This window comes from Hylaeus volcanicus, chromosome 3, assembly GCF_026283585.1.
Source record: "Hylaeus volcanicus isolate JK05 chromosome 3, UHH_iyHylVolc1.0_haploid, whole genome shotgun sequence".
NCBI lineage: Eukaryota > Metazoa > Arthropoda > Insecta > Hymenoptera > Colletidae > Hylaeus > Hylaeus volcanicus.
This window is the reverse complement of record NC_071978.1, coordinates 193,730-214,564: the sequence shown is the minus strand read 5'-3', so window position 1 is coordinate 214,564 and position 20,835 is coordinate 193,730. Positions and strand designations below refer to the sequence as shown.

Genomic DNA, 20,835 nt, shown 5'->3' with positions numbered 1-20,835 from the left:
GCTAGAACGTTGCGCGGTGGATCGCAGCGAATGAAATCGCGGTCTGTTAACATTATCGTTTTATTGTTAAATAAACCACAAAATGTACAATAATAATAATAATAATAATAATAATAATAATAATAATAATAATAATATTATCATATAGAGCCTCACGAAAGGAGGCGGTCGATTCTCGCTTAAACACATATCCATTAATATTCTACATTACCATATCGACTATGTGTGTGACCGTGTAAAACTAAACACATCCGACAAGTGAACGTAGCGGAACGCAACGCGCGATTTAAGTATCATCGTATTCGTCATAGTCATTTAGGATTTATAGAACATTGTTAATAATTCGAATAATCGGTGACAATCGTGAACATAGCAATTGTAATAATAGTTGGCTACTTTTGTAATCGCATATAGTGTCGCCGTAATTACCTATACATACATGTACATAATCATATATATATATATATATATATATATATATATATATGTATGTGTACATGCTTCAGTTTTGTTTTTTCTTCAACTTCGTTCTGTCTTTCTCTGGTTATCGCCAGAGAACCAGTCCGAGGGCAAGTTTCTCTCTACATGCACCAGCCACCAGGCGCTACTTCTCGCTCACACGCACCCGACAACACACTCGTACATGAGCACACATAGGACACAAACACGTTCGTTTCTCTTACTTTTCTCACCTTTTTACGATCAACTTGGCGTCTTGTTAGTTGTTAGCTTATAGGCGTGTATTCGCGGTAGTAACTAACTCTACTCCTTTCTCGCTGGATTTCTTTTATTTTTAATCTTTCTTTTTAACTGTCTTGCTTTAAATATTCTCTTTACGTATTACTATGCATATCAACACAATTTTCCCTAGTATCATACAGTTGTGAGTAACGGCAACCCTCTCGGTATTAACGAACGTGTAAATACCGGTGTACAATTTAGCGAACAGTGCCGTCGATGATTAGTCATAAATAATGGACGTTTCCTTTGTTATTTTGCGTAATGTGTCAGTGTCTGTGTTTATTTATTTATTTGTTTGTTTGTTTGTTTGTTTGTTACAAATAAGATGCTAGTTCGGTATCAGGGAATGGTAATAGTTTTCCGAAACTTATTCAACGGTTACATGCGTCGAACGAAATTGATCAACGATCATCAACTATAGTCGGCGTGCGAGTAAAGTGTTCATCAGTTGGTCGCTGTTGACGATACTTGGCACTCGGATTTAAATAAACACTGTTTACCGTCGACTTGTAATCTCGAGGAGCGCACTCAGCCATCGGCGATTCGAATTAATACGGCAAAGCTTGGATACAAGATTATAGAGAACCGTTTATCGTAAAATGCAGCCATCACCGACTATAGTTAACAGATTGTAATCGACACAGGTAAGGATCCGGGTAAGTGACTATAGTCGATTTATAATTGTTGCGCAAACTCAAGCGAACGGTTATAGGTGGACTAGGTAAATAAAACGACTATAATAAAGGCATCGACGTCGGACAGCCGACTATAGTCGATGCGGGAATTTGCAAGAGCAAACTATAGTCTGCTAGAGACGGATTGTCAACTAGAGTTAACTAGACGTTCGGCGCCGACGCGACAGCTCACGACTATACTCTTCTGGCAGACTCGAGTAAACGACCGACTATAGTCCATGGTCATACCGAAAGGGGCAAGCACTTACTCGCTTACTCGCTTACTCGCTTACTCGACAAACGATCTCGTATTTTCATCCGGTGGTTGCAGCACTAGCATTTTTCTCTGCACCGCAACTGGTTAAATAGGGTTTTTCTTCTATTCGCCTGCCTGCTTCTCCACATTCTTCTGCTCTTCCTTTTCATCATTCCGTACGTCCTCTTCTCTTTTCTTCCCCACCGCCGTTTCCTCCTTCATGGCTGTGCTTAGCACACTGCCTCCTCTTTCGCATTCTTTTACAGTGTTTTCTCTCGCGTCTGAACCAAGAAAAGGAAATCTCTAATAGAGAGCGATACATTCGGGGAAGTGGATCGTGTAGAATGATATCAGGTGCTATTCTTCCGGAATTCCGACGGAATTTCATTCTAACGTGGTGAATACTACGAGGCATACCAGCATACGACTCATCGATCGTCTTATTCTTATCGTTAGACGTTACACGATCTTATTCGTCGTTCAATCAACGATCTTATTGGTCTCTTTACAATCAGATGCGAATTTTCTGGAGAGAATATATTGGCGATTTACTTTATACCGAGGAGACATATGGTATAGCGGGTGCTATGAGATACAACATACAAGGTGTGTCTGTTGGTTGGTTCCTTTCCAATCGAATCCAAGCACGCTAAGCGTTTCAATGATATCTCATTAAAAAATATAACACAACTCATCTTCGATTCTCTCTGATAAACGATACTTCTGAAGAGGATGCCCCGAAAAGCAACTCGTTAACGATCTTGTTCGAAGCGCGTACAATTACAGGATAAATAAACTTCTATGCGAAATTTGTACCGCTCGTACTCCCACTTTTTCACTGGGTTTCCTTCGCAAAAAGTACTTTGATCTTATTCCCTCAATTATATTTCGGGTCATCGTATCCGATTCTATGTCTTAAGAAAATAGTGCGAGTGTCTTAAATATTGGTCGTCAGCGACGTTACGTTACCCTCTGTCGTTCCATCGATTTTACTGCTTACCTTATGCGAAGATCAAACACGCATAAACGCGACAAAGTAGTACAGACAGAATCGCTAGTAGTGCAAAAGTAAAAAGCTTATAAAAATTCAAAGCGTCCGTTTCTTGTAGCGCCCGTTTCGAAAATTCCTTTCTATGAACAATAAAACTCGTCTTGGTTGATTTCCCAGACGCAACGCGTCATGTACAATGTATACATATACACTTGACACGTTTTCTTTCTTTCCAGTGGGCTAGTAGGAAAAGTGTACGCGAAACAGCGCAAAAACGGACTACTACCTTCTTCGTTACTTTCTTTCTTTCTTTCTTTCTTTCTTTCTTTCTTTTTTTTAACTTTTTATCATTTTTTTTTTATAAACAACGTTCAATTTTTGTGTCCAAGTTGAAAATGGATGCGCGTGCTGGTGGAAAACCTCGAGTCCATGACTTTATCGATACGTATAAACGTGATTTTTGAATTGACTCGTATCAGTGAATAAACATGGACCAACCGTCGAGAGTCCTCTGTTTAAATTGAAATATATTTGATGGAGAATTTTGTTCGTTCAAGGCCATCCCTTTTACCAGCAACTACTATCACTTTTACGGTATTGCTAAGGATCTCGACTACAATGTTTCCGTTACTTTGAAACTTTCACAAATACCAATATTCTATTACTGTTATCTTTCTTTTACATGCTCACTGTTTTAACACGACAAAAGCATAGGGTAGTCACCTAGAGTCACCTTGACCGAATAAAATTATTTGCCGCTACAACGGCTCTCCTTTCTCTATTTCGTCAACAATTGTATAATCGAAGGTACTTGTAAACACCTTTCGGATACGCAGTAATATCGCATTTGTTGGTGAAAATCGTCATTCAAAATTTTGATCATTAATCTGCAACTTTAATTTCCATATAATTCACTACCTATAACAGAAAACAGACTCGATTACAAGAAACGTAGAAAACGTTACAAAATAAGATTATTCGCGTACAAACTATATCGATACGTTACAATTGAACTTGCGTAAATTGTGAATTTGACTTTAATACGAAATTTTATTGCGTCAAATTACAAATCAGTCATTTCGGTAAATTTTATATGCACGTGAACCGAATATATAAGCATCGAATTACCGTAAAAATGGAAGCATACGCCGACGATTAGGTTAACCAATTTAATTGTACTATTTCATTCATGAATTTCGTATCAAGTTAGTCACTCTTATAATTTAAAAACATACATCGTCGCATGAGAAATATCGTAATATATTTCACAACGAAACGAAGTTACAGCTGTGTGTGTTTTGCGTGTGTGTGTGTGTGTGTGTCTCTATCGTTTCATCGAATATGTGTAGTTCTACGATACCGAAAACTAAAAATAATACAAATTAATATTATCGTAACAATAAACTACAATTCGAGTCGTTGCTTTCTCAAATGTATAGTCAGACATACATTGCTTGTACTAGTTTCATTATAATCGTTCAACGTGTAGCTTGAATAGAGCAACTTTTTTGTTAGTAGCAAAGAATTAATGGTCCATCTTAGAATTGCCGTAAAACCGGCAGAGAATGCAGTTTTGGGCGAAGAGAAACAGTTACTTGGAACATCACGAGTGGTTCTTAAGTGAGATTCAATTTTGTGTATCATCTGCTCTACTACCAACGTTACTCGTAGAAATATATTACGACCTATAGTCACCTTTGCTTCGAATATTAGCAGACAAACGTAAACCTTACTCACGGCTCAAGTAATAACAAGCCTCCTAATCATGCTTAATAGGTATAGCACGATTAAATACTCTGCAATTTTACGTATATACATATGCACACACACGCATACATATATGCATATATATACATATTAAATTAGTTTATTAATCTTTCTTTACACAATTATTACACTTTATTTACTAGATGCTTCGAAAGAGTGCAACATGATGTAATAAGGTAAAAGAAAAAGAAAGTGGTGGTTTTGCAATGGTAACGGTGATGAATATCAGGCAAACAACGAGTATATAGTGTTGAAAGAATTATTTTTTCCATCTCTAATCAGTTTTCCTTTCCTCTCTTTACAACAGCAGCAATGTTATTCGTTAAACGCTATCATTAAAATTAATCTGCGTATATTTATATATACATATACATATACACGTATATACATATATACATATACGTATATATATATATAATGATATACATATACATATACATATACATATATATACAGATACATATATACACACACACGCGCACGCAGGCACGCACGCACACACTATTTATTTATATATATAGACTTTCAGTATGTTACACGGGCTCTTCCCCACATGGTTTTTCATTCTATCTTTTATAGGTGTGTGGTCGAGTAGCGTCCAAGCTTCGGAAGAATAAAAAGAAAATTAAAAATGGAATCAATCCACTGCAACTAGCGTTCGATTTGATCGACGAGCTAGTGGCTGCGTATTTAGTTCCTCGTAGATAAACCTGTAGAATGATTCATCATATTTTTTCTTTGTTACCATACATTACTTTCCTGTTTTTTTTTAATTTTTTTTTTTTTAAATTAATCTTACGCGTGACTGTCGCACAAATTTGGCCTATTTCGTATGCCGAACTATTTAAAGATTTTTTAAACACGTTAAATATACAAAGTTTAGTGCCAATTGCACAAGTCGCTACTTATTACAGTTTTGGACATCGAGTCGAATAATTACATTAAGACAAGATGAGAAAGATTAAATTAAACTAAATCGTTGAATGTATTATTTATTAATAATAATTAAGATAAATAATCAACAATCTACATTGATGCCGTGTGACTCAAACTTTATATGTATTTTCTTTCTGTCTAATTTTACAGCTAGATTCGGGACCTTTTTCTTTTGTTTTCGAATTTAGAGTTTCTACCGGCCAGAAAATTCGAAGCAAGCACTACGTAATTAAACGAACGTTCGCATTTCTTAACCAACTGCTTCGTAACGCGTAGGTTAAGTTATAATATCGGTTGACAAGGATGAAGATACATCAAGCCAGCTGTTATAGGAACACATAGATAATTTAAATCTACAAATTCACTGTTTTGATCACAAGCTAAAGTATACATTTACGTCCATCAAGCTTCATTATATAAGCCTTGTAAACAACTCATCTGATGTTTCATTGAAGTTGGAAAATAGTTCTATAATAAATAATGTATTTATGCAAAGGCGTGACAATGCCGAAAAAGTTCCATGATCGTTGACTTAACTAATTTTGTTTTCTTTTTTTTCCTTTTTTTCAATGTTAAATCGTAACAACAATTTTCTTGATTACCAGGATTGTACCGAATTATATCAAAATTGCATATTCTCTTTGGATATCAGGAGGAAAAGAAATAAATTCACGTAATTTCCCTTAGTAATAAAGGACATTACTAAAACTGGTTAGTTGATTAAAACTTAGGTTATATCATCAACATCCGTAAAACTCTAAAGCGAGTATTATATATATATATTCTCTCTCTCTCTCTCTCTCTCTCTCTCTCTCTCTCTCTCTCTCTCTCCAGTTCCACTTACTCACACTTTCTTTCGCTCCTTCTCTTCCTTTTCATGTATCGTTTTTCCTCTCTCTTCCGTAACGTTCATTCTTTTTTTCAAAAAGGAACTGATTCGATTAAAATTCTTTTATCGGCAGCCTTGCTTCTATTTCTCTTGTGATGCAATGATATGTAGATGCATGGGTGGTTAGTCACACGACACGTCTCGAAGGTCCAGCTGCATAGGTATGTCAACAATACGTGTAATGTACACACTTGTTCGTACATACTTTCCGGTTTACATTTTTCATTTTAAGGTCCACGTTTCCCAGGGAAAAAACCCGTGGTTTTGTACGTCAAGTCAAGCCGCTACATAGAGAAGATAATCGAAAATTTCAAGCCATTACGACTGATACTTTGGACATGGAGTATGTGTCCGGTGATGCACAGCATGGAAGTTAATTGGATAATTTACTTTGCTTTGCAGAGTACAAGTACAAATCTTGCGTGTTAAATATAGATAACGGTATTTAAAATGTTTCGTTTTCACGCTATAGAACAATTTTAGGATAAATATTGTGTGTCGTTTAAGAAATACACTGGTTCGCTAAGTTGTCTAGAAATTCGTCACGAAGGTTAAAAAATTTGGAAAATATAAGTTTAGGAAAAATATTGTGAGAGACACGTAACAATAGCAATAGTTGTAGAAATAATACAGGATAATAATAAGGGAGGATATTAACGAATCGAATTGTTGAAGCGTGATCGATAGGCACGAATATGCTTGTTTTTTCGCTGTTGTATCATATCTTGGCAATAGAAAGTTCCGTTAGTTTTTTCAAATCTTATTGGTTCTCTTATGGTATACTAGTGTACACGGCGTGTCTTGCATCGTGGAATTCATCTTACGACAAACAGAGATTGTGCACGCAAATATCCCCGCACGCGCGCGTGTATGTATACGTATTTCTGTATTTGTATTTGCATTCAATCGAAATCCTCTGTGTAAGATATTATTTGTTGCGTATCTCTCTGTGTCTTTTCTTCGGTTCTCGATCAATAAAATGTCAACGTAATAGAAAAATTCTTTCTACGCTGGATGTTTCACACCTACAGGTTATTTCGCTCAGGACGAAACACGGACCAGCATAATATAATAGAATCATTATATTATATTATCATTGAATGCACGCACAGTGAAAAACGCAAATTTTCAGTCTTGGCGAGTGAAACAACGTCTTGCGAGTCGAGAATGTAGCTATCATTCTAATTATTCTAATCCTTTCTTCATACATTTTCATCGTCACTCGTCGAGCTGATTTCCAAGTTTTTTATCCTTATCTTTTTTTGTAATAAAATGACGACGCAAGCGACGTTAACGCGCTACTAGACATTGTGGATTACACATTTTTAACTAGAAAACTTTGTTGTTGTTGTTGTTGTTGTTTTTTCATAGCAATTTACGTTTAAAGAGGTTACGGGCCAGTTTCCTATATATATATACATTGAATTCAAATTGGCAATAAGGTGGCAATGAAGCGTTTGCACGCCATTGAAGTCGTGTCCTTTAGCTAACCCATTACAAGGGAATTTTGTTTTCGTTATACGTGTAAGCGAACAAAGCTCAAAGACCACTTCGTATCACCGTTGCATCGAGTTCAATTTACAGTAGGTTAGGGATGGGGTTGGGTTTTGGGGCTGGGGGACATCCTCCTCAGAAGGTTAGATTCTCCTTTCATCTCGCCACCGTAAGGCTAACTCTAAAGTGAATTCTCTCTCAGTTGATAACGTTAAAAAATAAAGCAGCTTAAGCCATATTCGATTGGCTGGGATCTGTATTCTGTGTAGTGGAGGGTGTGTTGGTGCTGACGTTATTATCACTAGAGTTACCGCTAGCCCCCGCGGCAGCACTCGTGGCTTCCGATTGGCCTCCAGGACTGTCCGAAGATTGCATGTACTTCGGTATTAGAATCGAGTTTAAAGTGGGCTGAATTCGCAGCTCTTGTTCTGTAAAGTCAAATAATGGTGGAAGCTCTCGACCGTTCGGCAATCGTGTGTCCTGTTCTCGCAACTCGTTGAAGAACGAGTGTGCACATGCTTGCAGAGGTGTCATTCGTAACGACGGTGTGTATTCGAGGAGCCGTGCGACGAGATCCATCGCTTCCGGGGGTGTGCGTGCCCTGAAGACCTGAAATCATCGAGTTCGTACTGTTAAGATTCCATCAGCCAAGTTTTAACCTCTGCGACTAAGAAGAAACTAGCAACTCGCATGGCAACACAGACTGTACGAAGTTCTGTGATAAAGCGATAAAACGATAGCAACACGTTTCGTTTGAATTCGTTGAAGTTTTCGCGTTATAAGTGTATTAGATATCATATTAGGTCGTTGAATAAGTTTTCGTTTTTCTTCATTTTAAATAAACACAATGTATAATATAATCCGAATAAATATTGGTAAGTACGTTAAAAGCGGCGTGTTCGATATAACACTCTATACTTGAACATTTCCACCAGAAAAGGTCCAATGACTAAACATAAAAGTATAGTTTATTCGTTAAAGAACTTATTCAAGAACCTTTGTTGTATTAGTAATATGAGATGTTCAATTCTGAAATTATTCCGGTGTAAAGTTTACTGATAAAATCTGGCAATAAACCAGTCATCTGTATCTACTATTCTTTAATAAAAGATATTTACATAAAAAAGAGATTTCTGCAGAAAACCATCTACACGTTCCACATCTGATAACTGTAACAGGAACTGTACCACGAAGATACGCTTGAGATACATAAAAACATAAACAATGGAACAATAAACTTAGGAGTATCGGATAATCGCAAACTTCAGGCAACCTTTCGTCACTCTTACACGTTGCAACAATGAATCAACATCGAATTTGCATACTTTTGTTTAGACACTGGAAAATACAGATTTCAATTACCACCAGAACATTAGAGTAAGTGATATATGTAAAGAGGTTGAGTAATAACAACATATTGTTTCGAAAAGAAAGAAGAAAAAAGAAAAGAAAGAATTGGTGGTTAGTAAAATTAGAATGAAAATGATGATAATGTCGGAAAGAAAATGGGTACTACGTGAGTTCGAAAAGGAGCACGTCGAGCGATTTGTATGATACAAGATCGAATGAAGGTATGTATCTTTTGGTTGGTCATCCTCCGTTCAACGGATCGATTAGCAATGATTGCACATATGTATGTATATCCTATATAATCGTACATGTATATCATTATGCTGAAAAGTTGGTTACATTGGTTAGTACGATGGACTAGAAAGTAAATAGAGGAATATTTGCCAGCCATATGATATGTAATAAACATTGTGTTTCAACAGGGACCACTTACTCTAATCTTTTGGTGCTCCGTGGAACACTTTAGTCCACTCATTCGCTGAAGCATAAACTGTAACCACGAGTACATGTATTGATGAATGTGATTGTAACGCGACAGGTGTAGCAAAACCGTTCAGTTAGAAGAAACGAGACTCGCAGAACCTTACCCATACCCATACCCATACCCATATCCATACCCATACCCATACCCACACCCATACCCATACCCATACCCATAAACGAGTAGTTTGTTTTTTTCTGTCATGCAAAGACGGTTAACGAGTGTACGAGAAGAACAAGTAAACCTACAACTTTCATTCGGAATCTGTTACGGTTGCTCTTAGTCACGAGAATGACGAAAATGTGTACCAGTAATAGCAGTAATAGTTAGACATTGGAAAAATACATAGATCGTTTAGAGAGGCCCTAACATGTAACATATCGTGTGTAGACAGTGGCATTATTTTATTGTTACAGTTTGATTCGTCTAGGGTTAAGAAAACAAGCGAAATAAGAGGGTACCTTTTGCCAAGGATGCGACTTAATCTGTGGAAATTTGAATTCGGTATAGTTGGGGTTCATCTCACGTATCTGATCTCGCGTCGGTGTCCCGAGAACCTTGATGATCTCGACAAGCTGATCTACACCGCTGTCACCAGGAAATATCGGTTGACCGAGCAGTAACTCTGCCAATACGCAACCTGCGCTCCACACGTCTGCAGAGAGAACACAATTTCTTCATTATATAACGTAAGTTTGACCGTACCATACGTTTGTAAACGTACCAATTTTTGTAGTGTAGTCGATAGCACCAAAGATCAGTTCGGGCGCACGATAGTAACGACTGCAAATGTAAGACACGTTAGGCTCCCCTTTAACTAGATGCTTGGCCGAACCGAAGTCGCAAAGCTTTAAAACTCCGGTTTCCGGGTCCAATAATAAGTTCTGTGGCTTAATGTCCCTGTGACAAATACCCAGGGAATGTATGTACGCTAGGGAACGGAACAGTTGATACATGTACAGCTGTAAAAATACAAACAAACGATCTAACGGTTAATTTATAATATCTTTAAAATTAGTCCATCGGTTCAACTACAACAAGTACGCATACAAGTAGCATCATCTACTATATGTATCCGCCCCCCTTACCTTGATGAAACTGATCGGTATCGTTTGCTTGCTTTTGCTATAATGTCGAGCGACTTTGTACACAGTTTCGGGTATGTATTCCAATACTAGATTCAGATAAACCTCGTCCTTCTAAAAGAAAGTTTCAAATCAATTATTACTAAACGAATCGCGTTAATACGCTCGTAAAGTGTGTCGTCTCAAAGGCACTTTGTTCAAAAGCAAATAATCTGTATATCTAGCTTGGCTTGTTCCTCTAGAACATTCAATTAGTCTTATCGATTTCAACTGGCAGTTTATGCGTGGCCTGGCTCTGTACCTTTGATTCGCAAACATATTCTACTATTTCTGAAGATTCTCTTCTATAACTAGCGAAGCTGCGTTACCTACTAGATTTAAACTTGTATGTTAATCGCCGCGATCCACTCATTCAGAAAATAAAAGAACACGATTATGTATATCGTTACTCTCGTTCGTTTTCTAATTTCAAAGCAGAACTGCCTAAATTTTCAAACTACTGGGTACGCTTTTAACTTACGTCCACATGAAAAACTGGATTAGTTGCGTTTAAGATGTTCTACAAAATAACACAACAATGCCGCATGCATTAAACTAATACGAATACTCTGAATAAACTTATAGACGACGTAATTCAATATAAAGTGATTTGATTTGATTTGATTTTATTTGATTTGATTTGATTTGATTTTATTTGATTTTCGTTACTTGAAAGAATGTACATTTTTCTTAAAAATAGAAAGAAAAGAAAACCGAGCAAGTGTTTTGAATAAAATGTTATGAATCGGAGCAAATAATTCCTCGTTTAAAAATAAGTAGGTAAAGGTACGTAGTTGGTTTACTAGATACGTTCGTCGTACGTGGTTCAGTTTTGAAAAATTACTTTCGGTTTCGAAGATGGATGACGATCGGTAGGTGATTGCGTACGTTTCAGTTTCGACCGAGCCCCGAGAGTGGGTCTGGTATGGTTTGGTCTGGTCTGGTCTATCCGTCCAAAATTCTTTTACTTATTTTTCAAAGTGGAATCGCGTTCGCATACTTTGCTTGCGCCACAAATTGCGTTATATTCCGTACAATTGTATCGAATAAACGAGCTTATCGTAAATTAGAATGAACGTATGTAAGTCGATAGAATCGATAATCGAGAAATACCGATGAATTGTACGCGTATAAAATTTTGTTCAATTCACGCATTCAAAAGATATAATTAAATAGTTACCTTATCACCGCTAGAGTAGAAGAAATATTTTAGTTTCACAATGTTGCAGTGTTCAAGACGTCGCATGATTTGTAATTCTCGGTTCTATAAATAATACGAAAATGTAATTAGAAGTCTCTACGCCCCTACAAGTTTCAATAGTTTGTTCATGCACGTTTTCTTTCTCGTTATATTACCTTGAATCGTTTGTCTTGGAGAACCTTCTTGATGGCAACCATCTCTCCTGTATCGCACAGTTTGGCTTGATACACAACGCCGAAGCTGCCATTACCGATTACTTTTGTATCCGTGTAGGCGACTTCTTGGGGGCGATCCGGACCGACACCAGGGGTAGCCAACACGATCGTCACTTTGCTGCCATCCTTGCCTGCATTGTACATCGCACCACCCATAGAAACAATCGAAAACCACAACGCTACAGTACAGCGGATGTAACAAGTTACAATTGGAGGCAGGTTACAAAGTGCTACACCACTTTCAACGCTAACTGCATTAGTATTATAGTACTATAGCTAGCATAACTGTTTGACAAACAGAAATCAACAAACAAACAGACAAACAAAAAACAACACGTTCGGATTATAACGCATGGCAAGCAATTTTCTACTTTATTGCAACGATTCTTGTCGTTGTCTGACAGACAATCTGACGGACGACGAGAGTGTCCCTCGTTGTTCGAGGGTTTTTTTTCCTTTCTTTTTTTCTTTTCTTTTCTTCTTTTTTTTTTTTTTTTGTGCAAAGATAATCTCTCGCCAACTATTCCAAATACTCGTGAGGGACGAAATTGCATTAACAAAGTTACGTTTCTTTTGAAATTGAAACGTATAGTTCGGATAGCTGATTCGTTTAACGACGAATCGAGAACGAACGTACTCGTATGTCATATATGTACGTATGTATCTTGGAGTCAGGCGGTGTGTATCGTGTACCAGTTTGCCCGGACGTGTTCTTAGAGACGCGTGTAATTCTATTGCTAGCCGCTCGAACGCAGTCTACAAGAGGGATAACCTTGATAAAATGCAACGACGGATAATACGAGGGCCGTGTTCACGGACCGGTTTTCTCATTGAATCGTGGCTGAAAATAACCTCGCGCCATATATTTCACGTCTTTAATAATTCGACGTGCGAGCTCTATGCACCATGACCGAAAATGAAAATTCGTTCAAGGTGCGGAGAGCGAGCAAGGTGAATATGTTGGATGATTTACGGTGAGCCACGTGCTTGTCACACGCCACACGCCACATGACACAGGAAACGTGTTCAACCTGTACGATTTTTAACAACGACAATCGGATCACGATTTACCGTCATTCGCTGGATTATCGGAACGAGCGCAACCAACGATGAGATGCCACGTGGACCATGATTTACTTCTCGGCATTTCGAAAACATTTTCCACGGGGTAACCTTTTCTTCGTATATTATATATATCGCTATTTTTTTCCTTTGGCACAGACAATTTTCGCAACACAGTACACGTGGACGTGGCGAACAAGCTTCGTCTTTTGTTTCCGATCGATTGCAATCGAGAATCAACGCGACAACTTCCGAATAAGAATAATTTTCTCATGTACTATGTACACGTTTGTGTATAACGTGGTTCTTCGAGGTCGTTAACCTAATTATACGATAGATCGAGAACTTGTCGTTTAGCCATTTCCGAGAGAAATATTTCGAGCGTCGTCGAATCAAAGTAAAGGAAAATGAATGAATTTTCCAAAATTTCTTGCGCTTCGAGATGTTTGGTTTATCGGGAACAAGAAAAATTCTCTACTTTCTCCCACGAGGTTTCATGGAATGAATGTTCCAAGCGTTGGCTTGGATACTCTCCTCGTTTCTGGCGGAAAAGAGGTCCTTAGGGAACGCGCAAAGATCGAAAGTGGGTCAAACGGCGGCGGCGTCGATCTCTGGCAAATACGTTGCCGAGGTTTGGATCCGAGCCGGCTAAATCCAGCTTGCGACAAAAAGCACGGCAAACCCCAACCAAGGATCCGGAACGGATCCGACCGCAACGTTCTCGCCGCCGCGTGCCGGTATTTGCCGCGTTGTGCGCGCATCGGAACATCTCGACCTTTTCTCGTGGCCACGTAAATGACAACAACAGAGTGAAGGTGACATTTCGCGGATAAGCGCTTTCACGGAAAAGGTACACTCGTCGCTTTCGTCTCGTCTCGTCTCGTCATTCGGTACACAAACGACAAGGTCAAAAAAGAAACAAAGTATTTCAAACGATAAAATGTACAGTGTTTTATAAACACTGTTTATAGTTAACAGAGTTGTTATTTCCCTTCGTCTTTATTTTCATCGAACTACAATTTAAACTAGAACCGTTGACGCATGGAAAAAATAAACCCAAGTGGGACGAGGCACATAAGAAAAATAAATATGAATAACAAGGGATAAATGTCAGCGGGTCGTCTATTACTTCTCGTTGAATAGTTCTGTTCTTTGTCGCACGAGTCACGTGGGTCGAATCTTTTCCCAATGGTTAAATGGCAAAACGGTCCGAAGAAATCGCTAAAAATACAATACTAAATACTCGATACTAAAAGAATCGACGACGACTAGACGATTATTATTTTCGGCTCGTCGGCTTGTCGAGTTCCGTAAAAGATAAAACCCTTTACAGTTGTAATTTTTAGTTGTCGGGCACGAGACTTACGTTTTTTGTTTCCCAGACGTCGCAACAACTTGCAAAATCTTTTGTACGCGGTGTTGGCCTCTTTGCTCCTCAATTCCATCGCGCTCTTCGCTATTTCGTGCTTCTGCTGTCCAGATGGACAAAATTTCGGATAACGCCAATGTTGGCGTGGCTCCGACCAGTTTAGGGCAGTAACAGGTGCCATCACGGCTAATAAACTTTTCTCGCGATCACCAAACGTTTCGCTCCATCGTTTAACGATAACGTACGGTTCTTGGACGACTCAACGCGATACCGATACCGTACATGTACATGTGCACGCACGCGGATAAATTTTGTCGGCGAGTTCTTTTCTCGCGCGAAAAGGTAACATCTTTCGAAATGTATTTACGAATGTTTGGAATCTGATATTTGGAACATCATTAATCGTGTATCGACCTCGTATCGATACCATGTCGAGAAACATGGTACAGATGATAGCCGCGTCGATTACGACTGGTGGATTAAAAGGATTCGCATCGTGGATAGCTACGGCATTCCAGCTAATTGTAAACACAGAAAAAGTCCACGTTCATTGGAACGCTTTGCCCGCGATAACTGTAAACATTACATGTACATCGTACACAAATCCGTCTATACGACCGATTACGCGTACGAATAACACTGGTTTGATTCGAGTGGTATCATTGCACAGCTTTTGCGTTCTTCTGAAAACACACGCAAAATAAAAGCACTCGCGATCGTCGAGTAACGTGTAAAAATCAAATTTACACTTTTGGAGAAAACACTTGGAAATCCAAATTTGGCTTAGCTCTAGAATGACAACAATCACTGGATCACTGCTACGTACGCACTCCCCAACTATATCGTCCAGTGAGATACAAGTTTTATCTTAAGCTAAAGGTAAAGAGTTAAAGCCACCGTAATCGGTCGAAAGGATAGCTCGTTTCTCCATACGACTACTTGATCGAACACGTTCTTATTCCGCGGCGTCTCGGCACGCGACTAAACCAAACGCGACGCGACGCGACGCGACGCGACGCCAATCGCCATTACCCGTCGAAGAATCAGCTACCGCGTGGGGGAATCGACCAAGGGAAGAGGAAGCCAAGTAGGTATACATTTTCTTACTGTTTCGGTCATCCGGTTCGGCTCGATTTCGATCATTGTTTACTTTCGACGTACTCGTCCAACTCTTTTCAAATTTTTTATAAACTTCAAGATTCTAGTTCATTTTACAATTCATATTTATAATAGGTAATATCAACATCCTAATAGTACACACAGATACCTATTTCGCACGACATACGAGACAATCGCTTAGATGCCCATACGAGAATTAACGAACGATTACGTATCCAATATTCCGATAAACGCACGAGTCAGTAATATTTCATTCGAATGCGGCGACAAACTCTTTACGATACCACATGACACGAGAGGATTATTCGCAACGAAATCTATTTATAAGTAGACCGAGTTGTCGATGACACACATTACGTTGGATGATTAATAGAAGCAGAACGTGTTAGTTTTGCAAAGTAGAATTTTCTATTCGAAAAGAGTATCAGCGATATAGCGGCAACGTAAAGTTCCGTGGTTCGATAGCGATACGGAACGATTTCAATGCCGATATTAAACACTATTAATAGAACGATCGACGAATGAAAATCTTAAACGAGGTAAAACATTGGTAAAAAGTTAGTCGAACGATAAGATCCAAAATATCGATAGCTTTACGACCTCGGACCGAGCAACGTGAATTACACATATTTCGAACAACAGTAGAAAACGTGTTTGTTTGAAACGCTGTTGGAACGAGTTGAATCGGATGCACGATCGGTTGTTTGATATCGTGAATTTTCGCGTCGCGCGAATCGTGTCAGATGTCGCGTCTCGATCCTCAACTGTGTTCGCGGCATCGAAACAGCGAACCAGCGACCAGTATCGATATCGTCTCCGTGTTTGAACGCCGGTTCAGAGCACTAGCTATATTTAACCGCAATAAGCAGATAACAATGTCTCGCCATGGCACATGGACTACACGTGAGATGTGTTGAAACCGTTGCAAGTACCGTGACACATCTTTGAAAAGAACGCGGTAACGTGGTTCTTTCATCGGTGAATCCGCTGCTGGAGAACGTTTGCGGTTAGAAAGAGGAAAAGAAAAGAAAAGAAAAGAAAAGAAAAGAAAAGAAAAGAAAAGAAAAGAAAAGAAAAGAAAAGAAAAGAAAAGAAAAGACAGAAATCCGAAAAATAAAAACAGTGAAAGGAAATATCGCTGTTCCATCGAAATTTTAGTTGTTCTGATTCTCTGGTTGCGAAATATCTACACACATGTGTTTTCCCACAGCGAAGAATGTTAAACACGCTTAGCACCGTTCACGCGTATGCCATGGAACAACTCGCAATCGAGTTATGACCAGGCCGCGCAGCTGATCGACCATATAAATAGATCGACCGCACATTGAACGGTTATTCTCGTTCTACCGATATACTTGGCCTGGGAGGATGCAGAAAACGATATGACGCAAAACCGCTCAACGATCAAACGTTTATCTGCCGCCACTTTTTCCACCAGTATTTTAAACGCGCACAATTGCTCGATGCACAAAGGTTTTCGTGAAATGCGCTTCGACCTATCGAATACTACCGTAGCCGGGATTCGCTTACCATTCGATACGGTTTTACCAATGGAGCTTTTGCAATCGACAAGTTTCGAGTAACGAACCAACAGCCAGACAAATTGTAGCACGCAGAACGAAATTTTAGGGCATAGACGAGTTCGTTCACACTAATCTAGATTCGTCATCGGGTGCAAGTTGGTACGCCTTTGGCTGGTTTCCAGGGCTCTTCGGAGAAACAAGAGGGACCTCGTAGATAACCGGTTTAAAGGGTATCGCTGGTAATTAACCAATAATGCTTGAATTAAGGTATAAACGAATGGTCGAGTTAAAAGATATCGCGCGACAATTTCGCGAGATAAATCTCTAGGTTGGACTTTCTTTTTTTTTTTTCAAGATTCCACGCAGACAAATATTTCACCTTTAAAGTTTTAAACACACGCGATATCGAGATTCGCGTGTGTTTCGTTTAATGGAAATCTATTGGGTATTTTTAATCGATATACGCAACGATCATGCATCCTCGGTTACGAACGACATTAAAATTCGTGAATGTTTTCGATCGTGTTAAACGGAAGTTGGCGTCAACGGAAGTTGCTTGACGCAAGATGCACCGTCGGCGAGCTGACTATCGACTACGTGACTTTCGTAACGCGTTTTTCTCTTTGAACAACTCGATATGGACAACAACTGGACGTGGAAAGTGGTTGTCGACGAACTTGGCCATCTACATATACATGTACGTATCACCGTGGAATGGCTCGTTACGCAACCGATCAAACGGATCCTTTCGTTTTTAATCGCGAACGTTGTTCGTTTCTATCGTAATTTCAATGTTACCGTACGTACATACGGCGTACGCGTATCAAAAGTACAAACTGCTATGTAAAATATCAATTTCGAAATTTCTTCGAAGCGCGAACCCCTGCCTCCCGTCATGTGTCAGTTGGCAAATACTCGTATAAATGTTTCGAGTGCCATTGAAACGCTAGTTCAATTATCTATCAAAACTAGTGACGTCACTGAATTTAAACGCTTTTGATCAGGGTCCAATGGCGCATATTGCGTCGCAAGGAATAGCATTTTCTCCGACAGTTTGCTATTTACTTGTTCGAGCAAGTTGTAGGACTTGCTGCAGTTTGCAGCGAGATATTGGAAGAACGAACACGAACTGAAATAACTATAATAAAAAGAAGTCGATAAGTACCAGTTCTCGGTACCGTTCTCGGTAATACATAAGGACTTTTCGACGTATCGTAATTTATCGATGAAACAGAAAAGTGCAACGAGGATATATTATAATACATTATTCGTTCATTTTTCTCGTATAACAAATGATAAAACGGTACCGTGATGTTGTGCTAATTTTTATAACAGTTTTATCGACATAAGCAAGCGCCCGCGCCGCATCGCGCATGACACAATTTACTTTTCTACGTTGATACGTTTCACTCTAAGATAAACCGTAATTTGTCGTTTTGTTATCGCATTTAGTTTTACACGTTGAAGACGCAGACTTTTTCTACCCATTTTTTTCATAATTACATTAATCCTTCGACGATACATTACCTTTTCTCGGTTAGTTGATCGTCATTCCATCGAAAAAAAAAAGAAAACATAATTCTATATTTGACTGTAAATAAAAAATTAATTGGTTGATGAATTATTGATAACAAAATTCTCGTCTACTTTACCGACAAAAAATTGTATCGATCGAAGAACAAAAGAGAACGCCAGAACTTGGGTTCGAGTAATCAGCAGCAGAGATCGCTATCGTACAATGCGGAGATCTCTCGCCGGACAATGAGTACGTTAATTGCGATAACGCGGTATCACGTTATCGCGCATACAACGAAAACCAACGAAAGCCGTTCGACACGACACGATACGACACGACACGACACGATACGACACGACGCGAGAAGAAACCAAGCGAATTTCTTTCGTACAAGTGTGTCGAGAACATTGCGATAGCTCGTAACTCGTAACCAACTGCAACCGAGCATTTCAAATAGAGGCCCAGTCCGGACACGTGAGGGCACGCGTGTGCACGTGACAATGCTACGGCTATGCCTCTGTACGCTGTACCGGTCCCCGGTGCTCCGTTGCTTGATTGTGTGTCAACACTCGGTTCGACAGTTGTCGTCGACTATGCGACAGACACCACCACACCAAGTATCTTTCGAGCTTCCGGTAATCCCGGGAATCCTTATATGCGGTGTCCTGACATAACCCACGGCCCTGGGCTGAAACTCACCTTTCCTAGAATAAAAATGGACGCGGTCGAAAGTAACGACAGGCAAGCCGGAAAAAGAAGAATGCGTCCAAGCTGGTTAGTATCGTAGATAGCTCGATGCAATCGGATTCTAGGATTCCTATCGACTATTACGTTTCATTATTTCTCGAAAAATGTTGTTCGACTTTGCCAATACTTGAAAAAAATAACGAAATTTAAACATAACGTTAATCTGTCCTCGCAAAAAATACACTTGACTTTGAAACGAATAAACGTTTCTGGAAATTATATCCGAGATAACGACGAGTCGGTGGAGGAGTTCCATTGATCCATTGACGGACTACGATCGAGTTTTTATCGACTGGGATAGATAAGAACGAGGTCGCGGACGCGAGATTAACGCGAAATTGTCGCTGGTAATTGATCACAGCCGGGATAATGGTATCGCTGGAAAGCGGTGCGGAGATTCATCGAGTTCACAATAGTTGACGTTGCATCAATGGAGAAAGGTGAACGCGTATTCCATCAAAGACGATCTGGTGCAGCGTCGCGTCAAACAGCAAAATTTCCAAACAGCTGATTCCTCGTCAACGATGACAGTTGAATGAAACGTGGACCAGATATGTTTAGAGAGTAGCTACTCTTAGATTTTCTCGCGAAACCCGGCGAACATGATTTCCGCGACAGAAGAAGAGCCCGCGTCTCGAGTAACCAAGTGCAGAAACCGTGGAGATGCTGTTGCGATACTTGGAATGCTACAATCTATTTTTCGACGCACTGTTTAGAATCGTCGACGACACGTGCTCGACATCTGGATCGTGGACCGTGATATCGGTGACACGCTTTAAATAAGAGCCACCTAAAACACGCACCGGCTGCTTGCCGGTGGATCTCCTATAGAATAGGAGATCCAACTCCATTAGCTAACCGTAATTTGAGAAAATAGCGTGTGTCGATAACTGTGAACGGTATCGGTTGATTCGGAGAGAACAAAGTGAACGAAAAGAAATTCATCTGTCATTTGCGGCCTCGGACAGGGACGCATGTTCTGCTTTACTAACCGAGAACTAGTTATTTCGAAGACGAGGGCGCCATCGGTCTCGCCACCGCCACCTAACGGAGGAAAGGGATGCCGCTTGCGGCGGTCAATGGTGTTAACTGTTAACCAATCGATGCGGACGTTAACTTGTATTTCGAATGCTTCTAAATCACCATTCGCTATTCTCTACATATACTCGTACGTTTACGGAACGATATTAATCGAATTTGTCGACAAAATACAATATTCTTCTCGAATCTAAAGTAAAACGCTCATCGTACGATCAAACTTTCAACGACAGCAAAATAAGTCACGGATAAGAATGAACATCGTGTCTCTATTATCGATAATGCTGGCTCTTCTAGGCAAATACGAGTACAAGTTAACAAACAGGTCTCGCACAGAAGCAT

General features: G+C 39.4%; 1 protein-coding gene across 7 annotated transcripts in view; it reads right to left on the bottom strand.

The window, feature by feature from the left end:
• Positions 1–42: 42 nt before the first annotated feature.
• LOC128873926 (glycogen synthase kinase-3 beta-like) overlaps positions 43–20,835 on the bottom strand; it is a 28,373-nt gene continuing 7,580 nt past the window's right edge. For 3 of the 7 annotated variants that reach the window (XM_054117963.1, XM_054117965.1, XM_054117966.1), the window contains exons 2-9: positions 12,060–12,250; positions 11,884–11,967; positions 11,185–11,223; positions 10,668–10,778; positions 10,304–10,541; positions 10,041–10,234; positions 8,060–8,357; positions 43–1,952 (exon numbers count right to left, since the gene is read on the bottom strand). In XM_054117963.1, coding sequence (XP_053973938.1) covers positions 1,795–1,952; positions 8,060–8,357; positions 10,041–10,234; positions 10,304–10,541; positions 10,668–10,778; positions 11,185–11,223; positions 11,884–11,967; positions 12,060–12,250 — 1,313 coding nt within the window. In that variant the 3' untranslated portion in view covers positions 43–1,794. Of the gene's footprint in view, positions 1,953–8,059; positions 8,358–10,040; positions 10,235–10,303; positions 10,542–10,667; positions 10,779–11,184; positions 11,224–11,883; positions 11,968–12,059; positions 12,272–14,547; positions 15,745–20,835 lie in introns of those variants that run through there. The other 4 variants (XM_054117960.1, XM_054117962.1, XM_054117961.1 and 1 more) reach the window with 4 other exon arrangements.